The sequence below is a fragment of the Oncorhynchus clarkii genome, chromosome 26 (genome assembly GCF_045791955.1).
Source record: "Oncorhynchus clarkii lewisi isolate Uvic-CL-2024 chromosome 26, UVic_Ocla_1.0, whole genome shotgun sequence".
Classification (NCBI taxonomy): Eukaryota; Metazoa; Chordata; class Actinopteri; order Salmoniformes; family Salmonidae; genus Oncorhynchus; species Oncorhynchus clarkii.
This window is the reverse complement of record NC_092172.1, coordinates 17,087,971-17,106,054: the sequence shown is the minus strand read 5'-3', so window position 1 is coordinate 17,106,054 and position 18,084 is coordinate 17,087,971. Positions and strand designations below refer to the sequence as shown.

The 18,084-nt window shown below is 55.1% G+C and overlaps 1 protein-coding gene across 1 annotated transcript in view; it reads left to right on the top strand.

The window, feature by feature from the left end:
• Nucleotides 1-18,084, top strand: part of LOC139384557 (early endosome antigen 1-like) — a 246,497-nt gene that overhangs the window by 53,746 nt on the left and 174,667 nt on the right. Inside the window, exons 8-9 of the mRNA XM_071129395.1 lie at nucleotides 285-455; nucleotides 1,690-1,764. Of these exons, the coding sequence (XP_070985496.1) occupies nucleotides 285-455; nucleotides 1,690-1,764 (246 nt within the window). The remainder of the gene's footprint in view (nucleotides 1-284; nucleotides 456-1,689; nucleotides 1,765-18,084) is intronic.

Here is an 18,084-nt window from a genome sequence, read left to right as displayed (position 1 = left end):
CCCACTCAGGAAACTGTGCTCTCCCCTGGGACTAGGGGAATATGGATGAGTTAAACATAGACATGGCTCAGGGGCTGGGTGGATATGGGCTCTGTTTGTGCTGGGAATGAGGATGTATAATGAGAGGGAAATGAGAGCTACTCTTACCTGATTGCCATGGATTCCCCTCCAGTATTAGTAAGGGGTCACAATGACTCGGGCCAGCCTACTGTCCCACTGGGAGAAGATGGAGCTGAGACCTAATGTTGTGCTAACCTTACAGTAATGTGCGTGCGTGCGCGCAGGTGGAAAGGCTGGCAGTGGTGGTGTGTTCTCTGCAGAGCTCGGCCAGGGACAGAGAGGGCACAGAGAGTGTCCAGGCCGAGCGGAGGTGTGTGGACCTGGAGGGGGAGCTGACAGAGACCCGTGCCCAGCTCACGGAGTGCCAAGACAGGCTACAGGAAGCCAGGAGGAGGGTGAGCCCACCATGCTATACACCACCATCAACCCATCTGTACAGATAGAGAAATACAGACACACAGGGACTACTACTCTGTAAGATAATGTAATGTTGACCTGACTGTTACACTCAATGAGTCTACTTCAGTTCTAGTCTTACCATCTCACCCACGATGAGATACTTGATGTCAGTGCTTATTGGGTATACTGGATTACTCCTAGAGTACTTGCCATTGTAAAAGCAGCTACGCTCATGTTGAAGAAGCTGGAATTGTGTTTGCCGTGGCTCAGAACCTTGTTCAAAAGCCTCCCACTGATCCAGCCTCTCCATGTGAGGTGGTGGAAGTCCGGCACATTTCCTCTAGTGCTCAGCATACGGCCAGAGCCTTTATCTGAACACAATTAGTCATTTTCCCGGGCCTCTGCACTCTGCACGCTCTCCCACTATAATTTCTCTGCATTTCCCTGTAACCTTTAGTAGTGGGGTTTGAGTGCACCCTGAGCCCCAGCTCCTCTGCCCAGGCATCCATTACAGCTCTCCAGGACAGCAGCATTAATCCACCTGATGCCATGCCAGCCGTGCTCCTCACATGGAAATGAAGCTGCCTCACTGCTGCTGTATTACTATTCACAGGAGGCTATGGAAGAAACTGTGTGTGTGTGTGTGTGTGTGTGTGCGTGCGTGCGTGATTTGTCTGCTCTCTCTCCATGTCACCTTTGTTGACTTTGTCTCTGTGCTCTCTGCTTTAATGACGCATATATCCTGTCTTCAGTCACTGCTTAATCCCAGCAGTGCTGGCTCAGGAACAGATTACTGCTCCCAGACATGAGAGAAGTAAAGAGCAGGGAGGGAGAGAAAGAGAGAGAGACGCCTCAATGAGACGATCCACAGGGAGACAGAGGGGTCCAGCACATGTATGTGGAAGTGTACATGCCCACAACCCTGTCTCAGACAGAAAATTATTTTTAAAACTCCATCCACTGCTTTTGTTCATCCTCATTTGCTATGATGGACTCTGTGTACAGCCAGAGATCCTTGTCCAGGTTCACACCAACACTCTGAGTATGCAGTGGATTTCATGATGGACATTTCCATGTTAGGATGAATCACCTTACTCAATGCCCTCTCTATCGACAAATGTCTATCTCACCTCTAGCTCCTTTATGAGTTCAAACTGCATGTTTCTGATCCCTCCCTCCCTCCCTCCCTCCCTCCCTCCCTCGCTCCCCTCCCTCCCCTTCTCTCTCCAGGCTGAGGAGCAGACCCAGAAGTTCCAGGCCAAAGTGTCCAGTCTGACGAGCCAGCATGGCTGTGTTAGTCAACAGGTACGCAGGCTCATGTGACAGACCCAATCCTAACCCTTTCCCCCTTGATTCCTCACATCCTACCCATACCCCATCCCTACCACACCCTGCTGTTACCATCCCTACCACACCCTGCTGTTACCATCCCTACCACACCCTGCTGTTACCATCCCTACCTCACCCTGCTGTTTCCAGCCCAACCACACCCTGCTGTTACCATCCCTACCTCACCCTGCTGTTGCCATCCCTACCTCACCCTGCTGTTACCATCCCTACCTCACCCTGCTGTTACCATCCGTACCTCACCTTGCTGTTACCATCCCTACCTCACCCTGCTGTTACCATCCCTACCTCACCCTGCTGTTCCCATCCCTACCTCACCCTGCTGTTACCATCCCTACCTCACCTTGCTGTTAGCATCCCTACCTCATCCTGCTGTTACCATCCTTACCTCACCTTGCTGTTAGCATCCCTACCTCACCCTGCTGTAACCATCCCTACCTCACCTTGCTGTAATCAGCCCTACCACACCCTGTTGGTACCATCCCTACCTCACCCTGTTGTTACCATCCCTACCTCACCCTGCTGTTACCATCCCTACCTCACGTTGCTGTTAGCATCCCTACCTCACCCTGCTGTTACCATCCCTACCTCACCTTGCTGTTAGCATCCCTACCTCACCTGCTGTAACCATCCCTACCTCACCTTGCTGTAATCAGCCCTACCACACCCTGTTGGTACCATCCCTACCTCACCCTGCTGTTACCATCCCAACCACACCCTGCTGTTACCATCCCTACCTCACCTTGCTGTTATCAGCCCAACCACACCCTGCTGTTACCAGCCCTACCACACCCTACTGTTACCAGCCCTACCACACCATGCTGTTACCATCCCTACCACACCCTGCTGTTACCATCCCTACCTCACCCTGCGGTTACCATCCCTACCACACCCTGCTGTTACCAACCCAACCACACCCTGCTGTTTCCAGCCCTACCTCACCTTGCTGTTACCATCACTACCACACCCTGCTGTTACCATCCCTACCACACCCTGCTGTTACCATCCCTACCTCACCCTGCTGTTTCCAGCCCAACCACACCCTGCTGTTACCATCCCTACCACACCCTGCTGTTACCATCCCTACCTCACCCTGCTGTTTCCAGCCCAGCCACACCCTGCTGTTACCATCCCTACCTCACCCTGCTGTTGCCATCCCTACCTCACCCTGCTGTTACCATCCCTACCTCACCCTGCTGTTACCATCCCTACCTCACCTTGCTGTTACCATCCCTACCTCACCCTGCTGTTACCATCCCTACCTCACCCTGCTGTTACCATCCCTACCTCACCTTGCTGTTAGCATCCCTACCTCACCCTGCTGTTACCATCCCTACCTCACCTTGCTGTTAGCATCCCTACCTCACCCTGCTGTAACCATCCCTACCTCACCTTGCTGGAATCAGCCCTACCACACCCTGTTGGTACCATCCCTACCTCACCCTGCTGTTACCATCCCAACCACACCCTGCTGTTAACATCCCTACCTCACCTTGCTGTTATCAGCCCAACCACACCCTGCTGTTACCAGCCCTACCACACCCTACTGTTACCAGCCCTACCACACCCTGCTGTTACCATCCCTACCACACCCTGCTGTTACCATCCCTACCTCACCCTGCGGTTACCATCCCTACCACACCCTGCTGTTTCCAGCCCTACCTCACCTTGCTGTTACCATCACTACCACACCCTGCTGTTACCATCCCTACCACACCCTGCTGTTACCATCCCTACCTCACCCTGCTGTTTCCAGCCAACCACACCCTGCGGTTGCCATCCCTACCTCACCCTGCTGTTGCCATCCCTACCTCACCCTGCTGTTGCCATCCCTACCTCACCCTGCTGTTACCATCCCTACCTCACCCTGCTGTTACCATCTCTACCACACCCTGCTGTTACCATCCCTACCTCACCCAGCTGTTACCATCCCTACATCCCCCTGCTGTTACCATCCCTACCACACCCTGCTGTTACCAGCCCAACCACATCCTGCAGTTACCACCCCTACATGACCTTGCTGTTACCAATACTACCACACCTTGCTGTTACCAGCCCAACCTCACCCTGCTGTTAGCATCCCTACCTCACCCTGCTGTTACCATCCCTACCTCACCTTGCTGTTAGCATCCCTACCTCACCCTGCTGTTACCATCCCTACCTCACCTTGCTGTAATCAGCCCTACCACACGCTGTTGGTACCATCCCTACCTCACCTTGCTGTTATCAGCCCTACACACCCTGTTGTTACCATCCCTACCTCACCCTGCTGTTACCATCCCAACCACACCCTGCTGTTTCCAGCCCAACCACACCCTGTGGTTACCATCCCTACCTCACCCTGCTGTTGCCATCCCTACCTCACCCTGCTGTTGCCATCCCTACCTCACCCTGCTGTTGCCATCCCTACCACAACCTGCGGTTACCACCCCTCCCACACCCTGCTGTTACCATCCCTACCTCGCCCTGCTGTTACCATCCGTACCTCACCCTGCTGTTACCATCCGTACCTCACCTTGCTGTTACCATCCCTTCCACACCCTGCTGTTACCAACCCAACCACACCCTGCTGTTTCCAGCCCTACCTCACCTTGCTGTTACCATCATTACCACACCCTGCTGTTACCATCCCTACCACACCCTGCTGTTACCATCCCTACCTCACCCTGCTGTTTCTAGCCCAACCACACCCTGCTGTTACCATCCCTACCACACCCTGCTGTTACCATCCCCACCTCACCCTGCTGTTTCCAGCCCAACCACACCCTGCTGTTACCATCCCTACCTCACCCTGCTGTTGCCATCCCTACCTCACCCTGCTGTTACCATCCCTACCTCACCCTGCTGTTACCATCCCTACCTCACCCTGCTGTTCCCATCCCTACCTCACCCTGCTGTTACCATCCCTACCTCACCTTGCTGTTAGCATCCCTACCTCACCCTGCTGTTACCATCCCTACCTCACCTTGCTGTTAGCATCCCTACCTCACCCTGCTGTAACCATCCCTACCTCACCTTGCTGTAATCAGCCCTACCACACCCTGTTGGTACCATCCCTACCTCACCCTGCTGTTACCATCCCAACCACACCCTGCTGTTACCATCCCTACCACACCATGCTGTTACCATCCCTACCACACCCTGCTGTTACCATCCCTACCTCACCCTACGGTTACCATCCCTACCACACCCTGCTGTTACCATCCCTACCACACCCTGCTGTTACCATCCCTACCTCACCCTGCGGTTACCATCCCTACCACACCCTGCTGTTACCAACCCAACCACACCCTGCTGTTTCCCGCCCTACCTCACCTTGCTGTTACCATCACTACCACACCCTGCTGTTACCATCCCTACCACACCCTGCTGTTACCATCCCTACCTCACCCTGCTGTTTCCAGCCCTACCACACCCTGCGGTTTCCATCCCTACTTCACCCTGCTGTTACCATCCCTACCTCACCCTGCGGTTACCATCCCTACCACACCCTGCTGTTACCAACCCAACCACACCCTGCTGTTTCCCGCCCTACCTCACCTTGCTGTTACCATCACTACCACACCCTGCTGTTACCATCCCTACCACACCCTGCTGTTACCATCCCTACCTCACCCTGCTGTTTCCAGCCCAACCACACCCTGCGGTTGCCATCCCTACTTCACCCTGCTGTTGCCATCCCTACCTCACCCTGCTGTTGCCATCCCTACCTCACCCTGCTGTTACCATCCCTACCACACCCTGCTGTTACCATCCCTACCTCACCCAGCTGTTACCATCCCTACATCACCCTGCTGTTACCATCCCTACCACACCCTGCTGTTACCAGCCCAACCACATCCTGCAGTTACCACCCCTACATGACCTTGCTGTTACCAATACTACCACACCCTGCTGTTACCAGCCCAACCAAACCCTGCTGTTACCAGCCCAACCTCACCCTGCTGTTACCATTCCTACCCCACCCTGCTGTTCCCATCCCTACCTCACCCTGCTGTTACCATCCCTACCTCACCTTGCTGTTAGCATCCCTACCTCACCCTGCTGTTACCATCCCTACCTCACCTTGCTGTTAGCATCCCTACCTCACCCTGCTGTTACCATCCCTACCTCACCTTGCTGTAATCAGCCCTACCACACGCTGTTGGTACCATCCCTACCTCACCTTGCTGTTATCAGCCCTACACACCCTGTTGTTACCATCCCTACCTCACCCTGCTGTTACCATCCCAACCACACCCTGCTGTTTCCAGCCCAACCACACCCTGTGGTTACCATCCCTACCTCACCTTGCTGTAATCAGCCCTACCACACCCTGTTGGTACCATCCCTACCTCACCCTGCTGTTACCATCCCTACCACACCCTGCTGTTACCATCCCTACCTCACCCTGCGGTTACCATCCCTACCACACCCTGCTGTTACCAACCCAACCACACCCTGCTGTTTCCCGCCCTACCTCACCTTGCTGTTACCATCACTACCACACCCTGCTGTTACCATCCCTACCACACCCTGCTGTTACCATCCCTACCTCACCCTGCTGTTTCCAGCCCAACCACACCCTGCGGTTTCCATCCCTACTTCACCCTGCTGTTACCATCCCTACCTCACCCTGCGGTTACCATCCCTACCACACCCTGCTGTTACCAACCCAACCACACCCTGCTGTTTCCCGCCCTACCTCACCTTGCTGTTACCATCACTACCACACCCTGCTGTTACCATCCCTACCACACCCTGCTGTTACCATCCCTACCTCACCCTGCTGTTTCCAGCCCAACCACACCCTGCGGTTGCCATCCCTACTTCACCCTGCTGTTGCCATCCCTACCTCACCCTGCTGTTGCCATCCCTACCTCACCCTGCTGTTACCATCCCTACCACACCCTGCTGTTACCATCCCTACCTCACCCAGCTGTTACCATCCCTACATCACCCTGCTGTTACCATCCCTACCACACCCTGCTGTTACCAGCCCAACCACATCCTGCAGTTACCACCCCTACATGACCTTGCTGTTACCAATACTACCACACCCTGCTGTTACCAGCCCAACCAAACCCTGCTGTTACCAGCCCAACCTCACCCTGCTGTTACCATTCCTACCCCACCCTGCTGTTCCCATCCCTACCTCACCCTGCTGTTACCATCCCTACCTCACCTTGCTGTTAGCATCCCTACCTCACCCTGCTGTTACCATCCCTACCTCACCTTGCTGTTAGCATCCCTACCTCACCCTGCTGTTACCATCCCTACCTCACCTTGCTGTAATCAGCCCTACCACACGCTGTTGGTACCATCCCTACCTCACCTTGCTGTTATCAGCCCTACACACCCTGTTGTTACCATCCCTACCTCACCCTGCTGTTACCATCCCAACCACACCCTGCTGTTTCCAGCCCAACCACACCCTGTGGTTACCATCCCTACCTCACCTTGCTGTAATCAGCCCTACCACACCCTGTTGGTACCATCCCTACCTCACCCTGCTGTTACCATCCCAACCACACCCTGCTGTTACCATCCCTACCTCACCTTGCTGTTATCAGCCCAACCACACCCTGCTGTTACCAGCCCTACCACACCCTACTGTTACCAGCCCTACCACACCATGCTGTTACCATCCCTACCACACCCTGCTGTTACCATCCCTACCTCACCCTGCGGTTACCATCCCTACCACACCCTGCTGTTACCAACCCAACCACACCCTGCTGTTTCCAGCCCTACCTCACCTTGCTGTTACCATCACTACCACACCCTGCTGTTACCATCCCTACCACACCCTGCTGTTACCATCCCTACCTCACCCTGCTGTTTCCAGCCCAACCACACCCTGCTGTTACCATCCCTACCACACCCTGCTGTTACCATCCCTACCTCACCCTGCTGTTTCCAGCCCAGCCACACCCTGCTGTTACCATCCCTACCTCACCCTGCTGTTGCCATCCCTACCTCACCCTGCTGTTACCATCCCTACCTCACCCTGCTGTTACCATCCCTACCTCACCTTGCTGTTACCATCCCTACCTCACCCTGCTGTTACCATCCCTACCTCACCTTGCTGTTACCATCCCTACCTCACCTTGCTGTTAGCATCCCTACCTCACCCTGCTGTTACCATCCCTACCTCACCTTGCTGTTAGCATCCCTACCTCACCCTGCTGTAACCATCCCTACCTCACCTTGCTGGAATCAGCCCTACCACACCCTGTTGGTACCATCCCTACCTCACCCTGCTGTTACCATCCCAACCACACCCTGCTGTTAACATCCCTACCTCACCTTGCTGTTATCAGCCCAACCACACCCTGCTGTTACCAGCCCTACCACACCCTACTGTTACCAGCCCTACCACACCCTGCTGTTACCATCCCTACCACACCCTGCTGTTACCATCCCTACCTCACCCTGCGGTTACCATCCCTACCACACCCTGCTGTTTCCAGCCCTACCTCACCTTGCTGTTACCATCACTACCACACCCTGCTGTTACCATCCCTACCACACCCTGCTGTTACCATCCCTACCTCACCCTGCTGTTTCCAGCCCAACCACACCCTGCGGTTGCCATCCCTACCTCACCCTGCTGTTGCCATCCCTACCTCACCCTGCTGTTGCCATCCCTACCTCACCCTGCTGTTACCATCCCTACCTCACCCTGCTGTTACCATCTCTACCACACCCTGCTGTTACCATCCCTACCTCACCCAGCTGTTACCATCCCTACATCCCCCTGCTGTTACCATCCCTACCACACCCTGCTGTTACCAGCCCAACCACATCCTGCAGTTACCACCCCTACATGACCTTGCTGTTACCAATACTACCACACCTTGCTGTTACCAGCCCAACCTCACCCTGCTGTTAGCATCCCTACCTTACCCTGCTGTTACCATCCCTACCTCACCTTGCTGTTAGCATCCCTACCTCACCCTGCTGTTACCATCCCTACCTCACCTTGCTGTAATCAGCCCTACCACACGCTGTTGGTACCATCCCTACCTCACCTTGCTGTTATCAGCCCTACACACCCTGTTGTTACCATCCCTACCTCACCCTGCTGTTACCATCCCAACCACACCCTGCTGTTTCCAGCCCAACCACACCCTGTGGTTACCATCCCTACCTCACCCTGCTGTTGCCATCCCTACCTCACCCTGCTGTTGCCATCCCTACCTCACCCTGCTGTTGCCATCCCTACCACAACCTGCGGTTACCACCCCTCCCACACCCTGCTGTTACCATCCGTACCTCACCCTGCTGTTACCATCCGTACCTCACCTTGCTGTTACCATCCCTTCCACACCCTGCTGTTACCAACCCAACCACACCCTGCTGTTTCCAGCCCTACCTCACCTTGCTGTTACCATCATTACCACACCCTGCTGTTACCATCCCTACCACACCCTGCTGTTACCATCCCTACCTCACCTTGCTGTTACCATCACTACCACACCCTGCTGTTACCATCCCTACCACACCCTGCTGTTTCCAGCCCTACCTCACCTTGCTGTTACCATCACTACCACACCCTGCTGTTACCATCCCTACCACACCCTGCTGTTACCATCCCTACCTCACCCTGCTGTTTCCAGCCCTACCTCACCTTGCTGTTACCATCACTACCACACCCTGCTGTTACCATCCCTACCACACCCTGCTGTTACCATCCCTACCTCACCCTGCTGTTTCCAGCCCAACCACACCCTGCTGTTCCCATCCCTACCACACCCTGCTGTTACCATCCCTACCTCACCCTGTTGTTTCCAGCCCAACCACACCCTGCTGTTACCATCCCTACCACACCCTGCTGTTACCATCCCTACCTCACCCTGCTGTTTCCAGCCCAACCACACCCTGCGGTTGCCATCCCTACCTCACCCTGCTGTTGCCATCCCTACCTCACCCTGCTGTTGCCATCCCTACCTCACCCTGCTGTTACCATCCCTACCTCACCCTGCTGTTACCATCCCTACCACACCCTTCTGTTACCATCCCTACCTCACCCAGCTGTTACCATCCCTACATCACCCTGCTGTTACCATCCCTACCACACCCTGCTGTTACCAGCCCAACCACATCCTGCAGTTACCACCCCTACATGACCTTGCTGTTACCAATACTACCACACCCTGCTGTTACCAGCCCAACCAAACCCTGCTGTTACCAGCCCAACCTCACCCTGCTGTTACCATTCCTACCTCACCCTGCTGTTACCACCCCTACCTCACCTTGCTGTTAGCATCCCTACCTCACCCTGCTGTTACCATCCCCACCTCACCTTGCTGTTAGCATCCCTACCTCACCCTGCTGTTACCATCCCTACCTCACCTTGCTGTAATCAGCCCTACCACACGCTGTTGGTACCATCCCTACCTCACCTTGCTGTTATCAGCCCTACACACCCTGTTGTTACCATCCCTACCTCACCCTGCTGTTACCATCCCAACCACACCCTGCTGTTTCCAGCCCAACCACACCCTGTGTTTACCATCCCTACCTCACCCTGCTGTTGCCATCCCTACCTCACCCTGCTGTTGCCATCCCTACCACAACCTGCGGTTACCACCCCTACCACACCCTGCTGTTACCATCCCTACCTCACCCTGCTGTTACCATCCATACCTCACCCTGCTGTTACCATCCGTACCTAACCTTGCTGTTACCATCCCTTCCACACCTTGCTGTTACCAACCCAACCACACCCTGCTGTTTCCAGCCCTACCTCACCTTGCTGTTACCATCACTACCACACCCTGCTGTTACCATCCCTACCACACCCTGCTGTTACCATCCCTACCTCACCCTGCTGTTTCCAGCCCAACCACACCCTGCTGTTACCATCCCTACCACACCCTGCTGTTACCATCCCCACCTCACCCTGCTGTTTCCAGCCCAACCACACCCTGCTGTTACCATCCCTACCTCACCTTGCTGTTGCCATCCCTATCTCACCCTGCTGTTACCATCCCTACCTCACCCTGCTGTTACCATCCCTAACTCACCCTGCTGTTACCATCCCTACCTCACCTTGCTGTTAGCATCCCTACCTCACCCTGCTGTTACCATCCCTACCTCACCTTGCTGTTAGCATCCCTACCTCACCCTGCTGTAACCATCCCTACCTCACCTTGCTGTAATCAGCCCTACCACACCCTGTTGGTACCATCCCAACCACACCCTGCTGTTACCATCCCTACCTCACATTGCTGTTATCAGCCCTACCACACCCTGTTGTTACCATCCCTACCTCACCCTGCTGTTACCATCCCTACCTCACCTTGCTGTTAGCATCCCTACCTCACCTTGCTGTTACCATCCCTACCTCACCTTGCTGTTAGCATGCCTACCTCACCCTGCTGTTACCATCCCTACCACACCCTGCTGTTACCATCCCTACCTCACCCTGTGGTTACCATCCCTACCACACCCTGCTGTTACCAACCCAACCACACCCTGCTGTTTCCAGCCCTACCTCACCTTGCTGTTACCATCACTACCACACCCTGCTGTTACCATCCCTACCACACCCTGCTGTTACCATCCCTACCTCACCCTGCTGTTTCCAGCCCAACCACACCCTGCGGTTGCCATCCCTACCTCACCCTGCTGTTGCCATCCCTACCTCACCCTGCTGTTGCCATCCCTACCTCACCCTGCTGTTACCATCCCTACCTCACCCTGCTGTTACCATCCGTACCTCACCTTGCTGTTACCATCCCTACCTCACCCTGCTGTTACCATCCGTACCTCACCTTGCTGTTACCATCCCTTCCACACCCTGCTGTTACCAACCCAACCACACCCTGCTGTTCCCAGCCCTACCTCACCTTGCTGTTACCATCACTACCACACCCTGCTGTTACCATCCCTACCACACCCTGCTGTTACCATCCCTACCTCACCCTGCTGTTTCCAGCCCAACTACACCCTGCTGTTACCATCCCTACCACACCCTGCTGTTACCATCCCTACCTCACCCTGCTGTTTCCAGCCCAACCACACCCTGCTGTTACCATCCCAACCACACCCTGCTGTTACCATCCCTACCTCACCTTGCTGTTATCAGCCCTACCACACCCTGTTGTTACCATCCCTACCTCACCCTGCTGTTACCATCCCTACCTCACCTTGCTGTTAGCATCCCTACCTCACCTTGCTGTTACCATCCCTACCTCACCTTGCTGTTAGCATCCCTACCTCACCCTGCTGTTACCATCCCTACCACACCCTGCTGTTACCATCCCTACCTCACCCTGGGGTTACCATCCCTACCACACCCTGCTGTTACCAACCCAACCACACCCTGCTGTTTCCAGCCCTACCTCACCTTGCTGTTACCATCACTACCACACCCTGCTGTTACCATCCCTACCACACCCTGCTGTTACCATCCCTACCTCACCCTGCTGTTTCCAGCCCAACCACACCCTGCGGTTGCCATCCCTACCTCACCCTGCTGTTGCCATCCCTACCTCACCCTGCTGTTGCCATCCCTACCTCACCCTGCTGTTACCATCCCTACCTCACCCTGCTGTTACCATCCGTACCTCACCTTGCTGTTACCATCCCTACCTCACCCTGCTGTTACCATCCGTACCTCACCTTGTTGTTACCATCCCTTCCACACCCTGCTGTTACCAACCCAACCACACCCTGCTGTTTCCAGCCCTACCTCACCTTGCTGTTACCATCACTACCACACCCTGCTGTTACCATCCCTACCACACCCTGCTGTTACCATCCCTACCTCACCCTGCTGTTTCCAGCCCAACTACACCCTGCTGTTACCATCCCTACCACACCCTGCTGTTACCATCCCTACCTCACCCTGCTGTTTCCAGCCCAACCACACCCTGCTGTTACCATCCCTACCTCACCCTGCTATTGCCATCCCTACCTCACCCTGCTGTTACCATCCCTACCTCACCCTGCTGTTACCATCCCTACCTCACCTTGCTGTTACCATCCCTACCTCACCCTGCTGTTACCATCCCTACCTCACCCTGCTGTTCCCATCCCTACCTCACCCTGCTGTTACCATCCCTACCTCACCTTGCTGTTAGCATCCCTACCTCACCCTGCTGTTACCATCCCTACCTCACCTTGCTGTTAGCATCCCTACCTCACCCTGCTGTAACCATCCTTACCTCAACTTGCTGTAATCAGCCCTACCACACCCTGTTGGTACCATCCCTACCTCACCCTGCTGTTACCATCCCAACCACACCCTGCTGTTACCATCCCTACCTCACCTTGCTGTTTTCAGCCCTACCACACCCTGTTGTTACCATCCCTATCTCACCCTGCTGTTACCATCCCTACCTCACCTTGCTGTTAGCATCCCTACCTCACCCTGCTGTTACCATCCCTACCTCACCTTGCTGTTAGCATCCCTACCTCACCCTGCTGTAACCATCCCTACCTCACCTTGCTGTAATCAGCCCTACCACACCCTGTTGGTACCATCCCTACCTCACCCTGCTGTTACCATCCCAACCACACCCTGCTGTTACCATCCCTACCTCACCTTGCTGTTATCAGCCCAACCACACCCTGCTGTTACCAGCCCTACCACACCCTAATGTTACCAGCCCTACCACACCATGCTGTTACCATCCCTACCACACCCTGCTGTTACCATCCCTACCTCACCCTGCTGTTTCCAGCCCAACCACACCCTGCTGTTACCATCCCTACCACACCCTGCTGTTACCATCCCTACCTAACCCTGCGGTTACCATCCCTACCACACCCTGCTGTTACCAACCCAACCACACCCTGCTGTTTCCAGCCCTACCTCACCTTGCTGTTACCATCACTACCACACCCTGCTGTTACCATCCCTACCACACCCTGCTGTTACCATCCCTACCTCACCTTGCTGTTTCCAGCCCAACCACACCCTGCGGTTGCCATCCCTACCTCACCCTGCTGTTGCCATCCCTACCTCACCCTGCTGTTGCCATCCCTACCTCACCCTGCTGTTACCATCCCTACCTCACCCTGCTGTTACCATCCCTACCACACCCTGCTGTTACCATCCCTACCTCACCCAGCTGTTACCATCCCTACATCACCCTGCTGTTACCATCCCTACCACACCCTGCTGTTACCAGCCCAACCACATCCTGCAGTTACCACCCCTACATGACCTTGCTGTTACCAATACTACCACACCCTGCTGTTACCAGCCCAACCAAACCCTGCTGTTACCAGCCCAACCTCACCCTGCTGTTACCATTCCTACCCCACCCTGCTGTTCCCATCCCTACCTCACCCTGCTGTTACCATCCCTACCTCACCTTGCTGTTAGCATCCCTACCTCACCCTGCTGTTACCATCCCTACCTCACCTTGCTGTTAGCATCCCTACCTCACCCTGCTGTTACCATCCCTACCTCACCCTGCTGTAATCAGCCCTACCACACGCTGTTGGTACCATCCCTACCTCACCTTGCTGTTATCAGCCCTACACACCCTGTTGTTACCATCCCTACCTCACCCTGCTGTTACCATCCCAACCACACCCTGCTGTTTCCAGCCCAACCACACCCTGTGGTTACCATCCCTACCTCACCCTGCTGTTGCCATCCCTACCTCACCCTGCTGTTGCCATCCCTACCTCACCCTGTTGTTGCCATCCCTACCACAACCTGCGGTTACCACCCCTACCACACCCTGCTGTTACCATCCCTACCTCACCCTGCTGTTACCATCCGTACCTCACCTTGCTGTTACCATCCCTTCCTCACCCTGCTGTTAACATCCCTACCACACCCTGCTATTTCCGGCCCTACCTCACCTTGCTGTTACCATCCCTACCTCACCTTGCTGTTACCATCCCTACCACACCCTGCAGTTACCATCCCTTCCACACCCTGCTGTTACCATCCCTACCTCACCCTGGTGTTACCATCCCTACCTCACCTTGCTGTTACCATCCCTACCTCACCCTGCGGTTACCATCCCTACCACACCCTGCTGTTACCATCCCTTCCTCACCCTGCTGTTACCATCCCTACCACACCCTACTGTTACCATCCCTACCACACCCTGCTGTTTCAAGCCCTACCACACCCTGCTGTTACCATACCTACCTCACCCTGCTGTTACCATCCCAACCACACCCTGCTGTTACCATCCCTACCTCACCTTGCTGTTATCAGCCCTACCACACCCTGCTGTTACCAGCCCTACCACACCCTACTGTTACCAGCCCTACCACACCCTGTTGTTACCATCCCTACCTCACCCTGCTGTTTCCATCCCTACCTCACCTTGCTGTTAGCATCCCTACCTCACCTTGCTGTTAGCATCCCTACCTCACCCTGCTGTAACCATCCCTACCTCACCTTGCTGTAATCAGCCCTACCACACCCTGTTGGTACCATCCCTACCTCACCCTGCTGTTACCATCCCAACCACACCCTGCTGTTACCATCCCTACCTCACCTTGCTGTTATCAGCCCAACCACACCCTGCTGTTACCAGCCCTACCACACCCTACTGTTACCAGCCCTACCACACCATGCTGTTACCATCCCTACCACACCCTGCTGTTACCATCCCTACCTCACCCTGCGGTTACCATCCCTACCACACCCTGCTGTTACCATCCCTACCACACCCTGCTGTTACCATCCCTACCTCACCCTGTGGTTACCATCCCTACCACACCCTGCTGTTACCAACCCAACCACACCCTGCTGTTTCCAGCCCTACCTCACCTTGCTGTTACCATCACTACCACACCCTGCTGTTACCATCCCTACCACACCCTGCTGTTACCATCCCTACCTCACCCTGCTGTTTCCAGCCCAACCACACCCTGCGGTTGCCATCCCTACCTCACCCTGCTGTTGCCATCCCTACCTCACCCTGCTGTTGCCATCCCTACCTCACCCTGCTGTTACCATCCCTACCTCACCCTGCTGTTACCATCCCTACCACACCCTGCTGTTACCATCCCTACCTCACCCAGCTGTTACCATCCCTACATCACCCTGCTGTTACCATCCCTACCACACCCTGCTGTTACCAGCCCAACCACATCCTGCAGTTACCACCCCTACATGACCTTGCTGTTACCAATACTACCACACCCTGCTGTTACCAGCCCAACCAAACCCTGCTGTTACCAGCCCAACCTCACCCTGCTGTTACCATTCCTACCCCACCCTGCTGTTAGCATCCCTACCTCACCCTGCTGTTACCATCCCTACCTCACCTTGCTGTTAGCATCCCTACCTCACCCTGCTGTTACCATCCCTACCTCACCTTGCTGTAATCAGCCCTACCACACGCTGTTGGTACCATCCCTACCTCACCTTGCTGTTATCAGCCCTACACACCCTGTTGTTACCATCCCTACCTCACCCTGCTGTTACCATCCCAACCACACCCTGCTGTTTCCAGCCCAACTACACCCTGTGGTTACCATCCCTACCTCACCCTGCTGTTGCCATCCCTACCTCACCCTGCTGTTGCCATCCCTACCTCACCCTGCTGTTGCCATCCCTACCACAACCTGCGGTTACCACCCCTACCACACCCTGCTGTTACCATCCCTACCTCACCCTGCTGTTACCATCCGTACCTCACCTTGCTGTTACCATCCCTTCCTCACCCTGCTGTTAACATCCCTACCACACCCTGCTATTTCCGGCCCTACCTCACCTTGCTGTTACCATCCCTACCTCACCTTGCTGTTACCATCCCTACCACACCCTGCTGTTACCATCCCTTCCACACCCTGCTGTTACCATCCCTACCTCACCCTGGTGTTACCATCCCTACCTCACCTTGCTGTTACCATCCCTACCTCACCCTGCGGTTACCATCCCTACCACACCCTGCTGTTACCATCCCTACCACACCCTACTGTTACCATCCCTACCACACCCTGCTGTTTCAAGCCCTACCACACCCTGCTGTTACCATCCCTACCTCACCCTGCTGTTACCATCCCTACCACACCCTACTGTTACCATCACTACCACACCCTGCTGTTTCAAGCCCTACCACACCCTGCTGTTACCATCCCTACCTCACCCTGCTGTTACCATCCCAACCACACCCTGCTGTTACCAGCCCTACCACACCCTACTGTTACCAGCCCTACCACACCATGCTGTTACCATCCCTACCACACCCTGCTGTTACCATCCCTACCTCACCCTGCGGTTACCATCCCTACCACACCCTGCTGTTACCAACCCAACCACACCCTGCTGTTTCCAGCCCTACCTCACCTTGCTGTTACCATCACTACCACACCCTGCTGTTACCATCCCTACCACACCCTGTTGTTACCATCCCTACCTCACCCTGCTGTTTCCAGCCCAACCACACCCTGCGGTTGCCATCCCTTCCTCACCCTGCTGTTACCATCCCTACCACATGTTGCTGTTACCATCCCTTCCTCACCCTGCTGTTACCATCCCTACCTCACCCTGCTGTTACCATCCCTACCACACCCTGCTGTTACCATCCCTATCTCACCCAGCTGTTACCATCCCTACATCACCCTGCTGTTACCATCCCTACCACACCCTGCTGTTACCAGCCCAACCACATCCTGCAGTTACCACCCCTACATGACCTTGCTGTTACCAATACTACCACACCCTGCTGTTACCAGCCCAACCAAACCCTGCTGTTACCAGCCCAACCTCACCCTGCTGTTACCATTCCTACCCCACCCTGCTGTTACCATCCCTACCTCACCTTGCTGTTAACATCCCTACCTCACCCTGCTGTTACCATCCCTACCTCACCTTGATGTTAGCATCCCTACCTCACCCTGCTGTTACCATCCCTACCTCACCTTGCTATAATCAGCCCTACCACACGCTGTTGGTACCATCCCTACCTCACCTTGCTGTTATCAGCCCTACACACCCTGTTGTTACCATCCCTACCTCACCCTGCTGTTACCATCCCAACCACACCCTGCTGTTTCCAGCCCAACCACACCCTGTGGTTACCATCCCTACCTCACCCTGCTGTTGCCATCCCTACCTCACCCTGCTGTTACCAGCCCTACCTCACCTTGCTGTTACCATTCCTTCCTCACCCTGCTGTTACCATCCCTACGACACCCTGCTGATACCAGCCCTACCTCACCTTGCAGTTACCATCCCTACATCACCCTGCTGTTACCATCCCTACCTCACCCTGCTGTTACCATCCCTACCACACCCTGTTGTTACCATCCCTACCACACCCTTCTATTACCATCCCTTCCTCACCCTGCTGTTACCATCCCTAC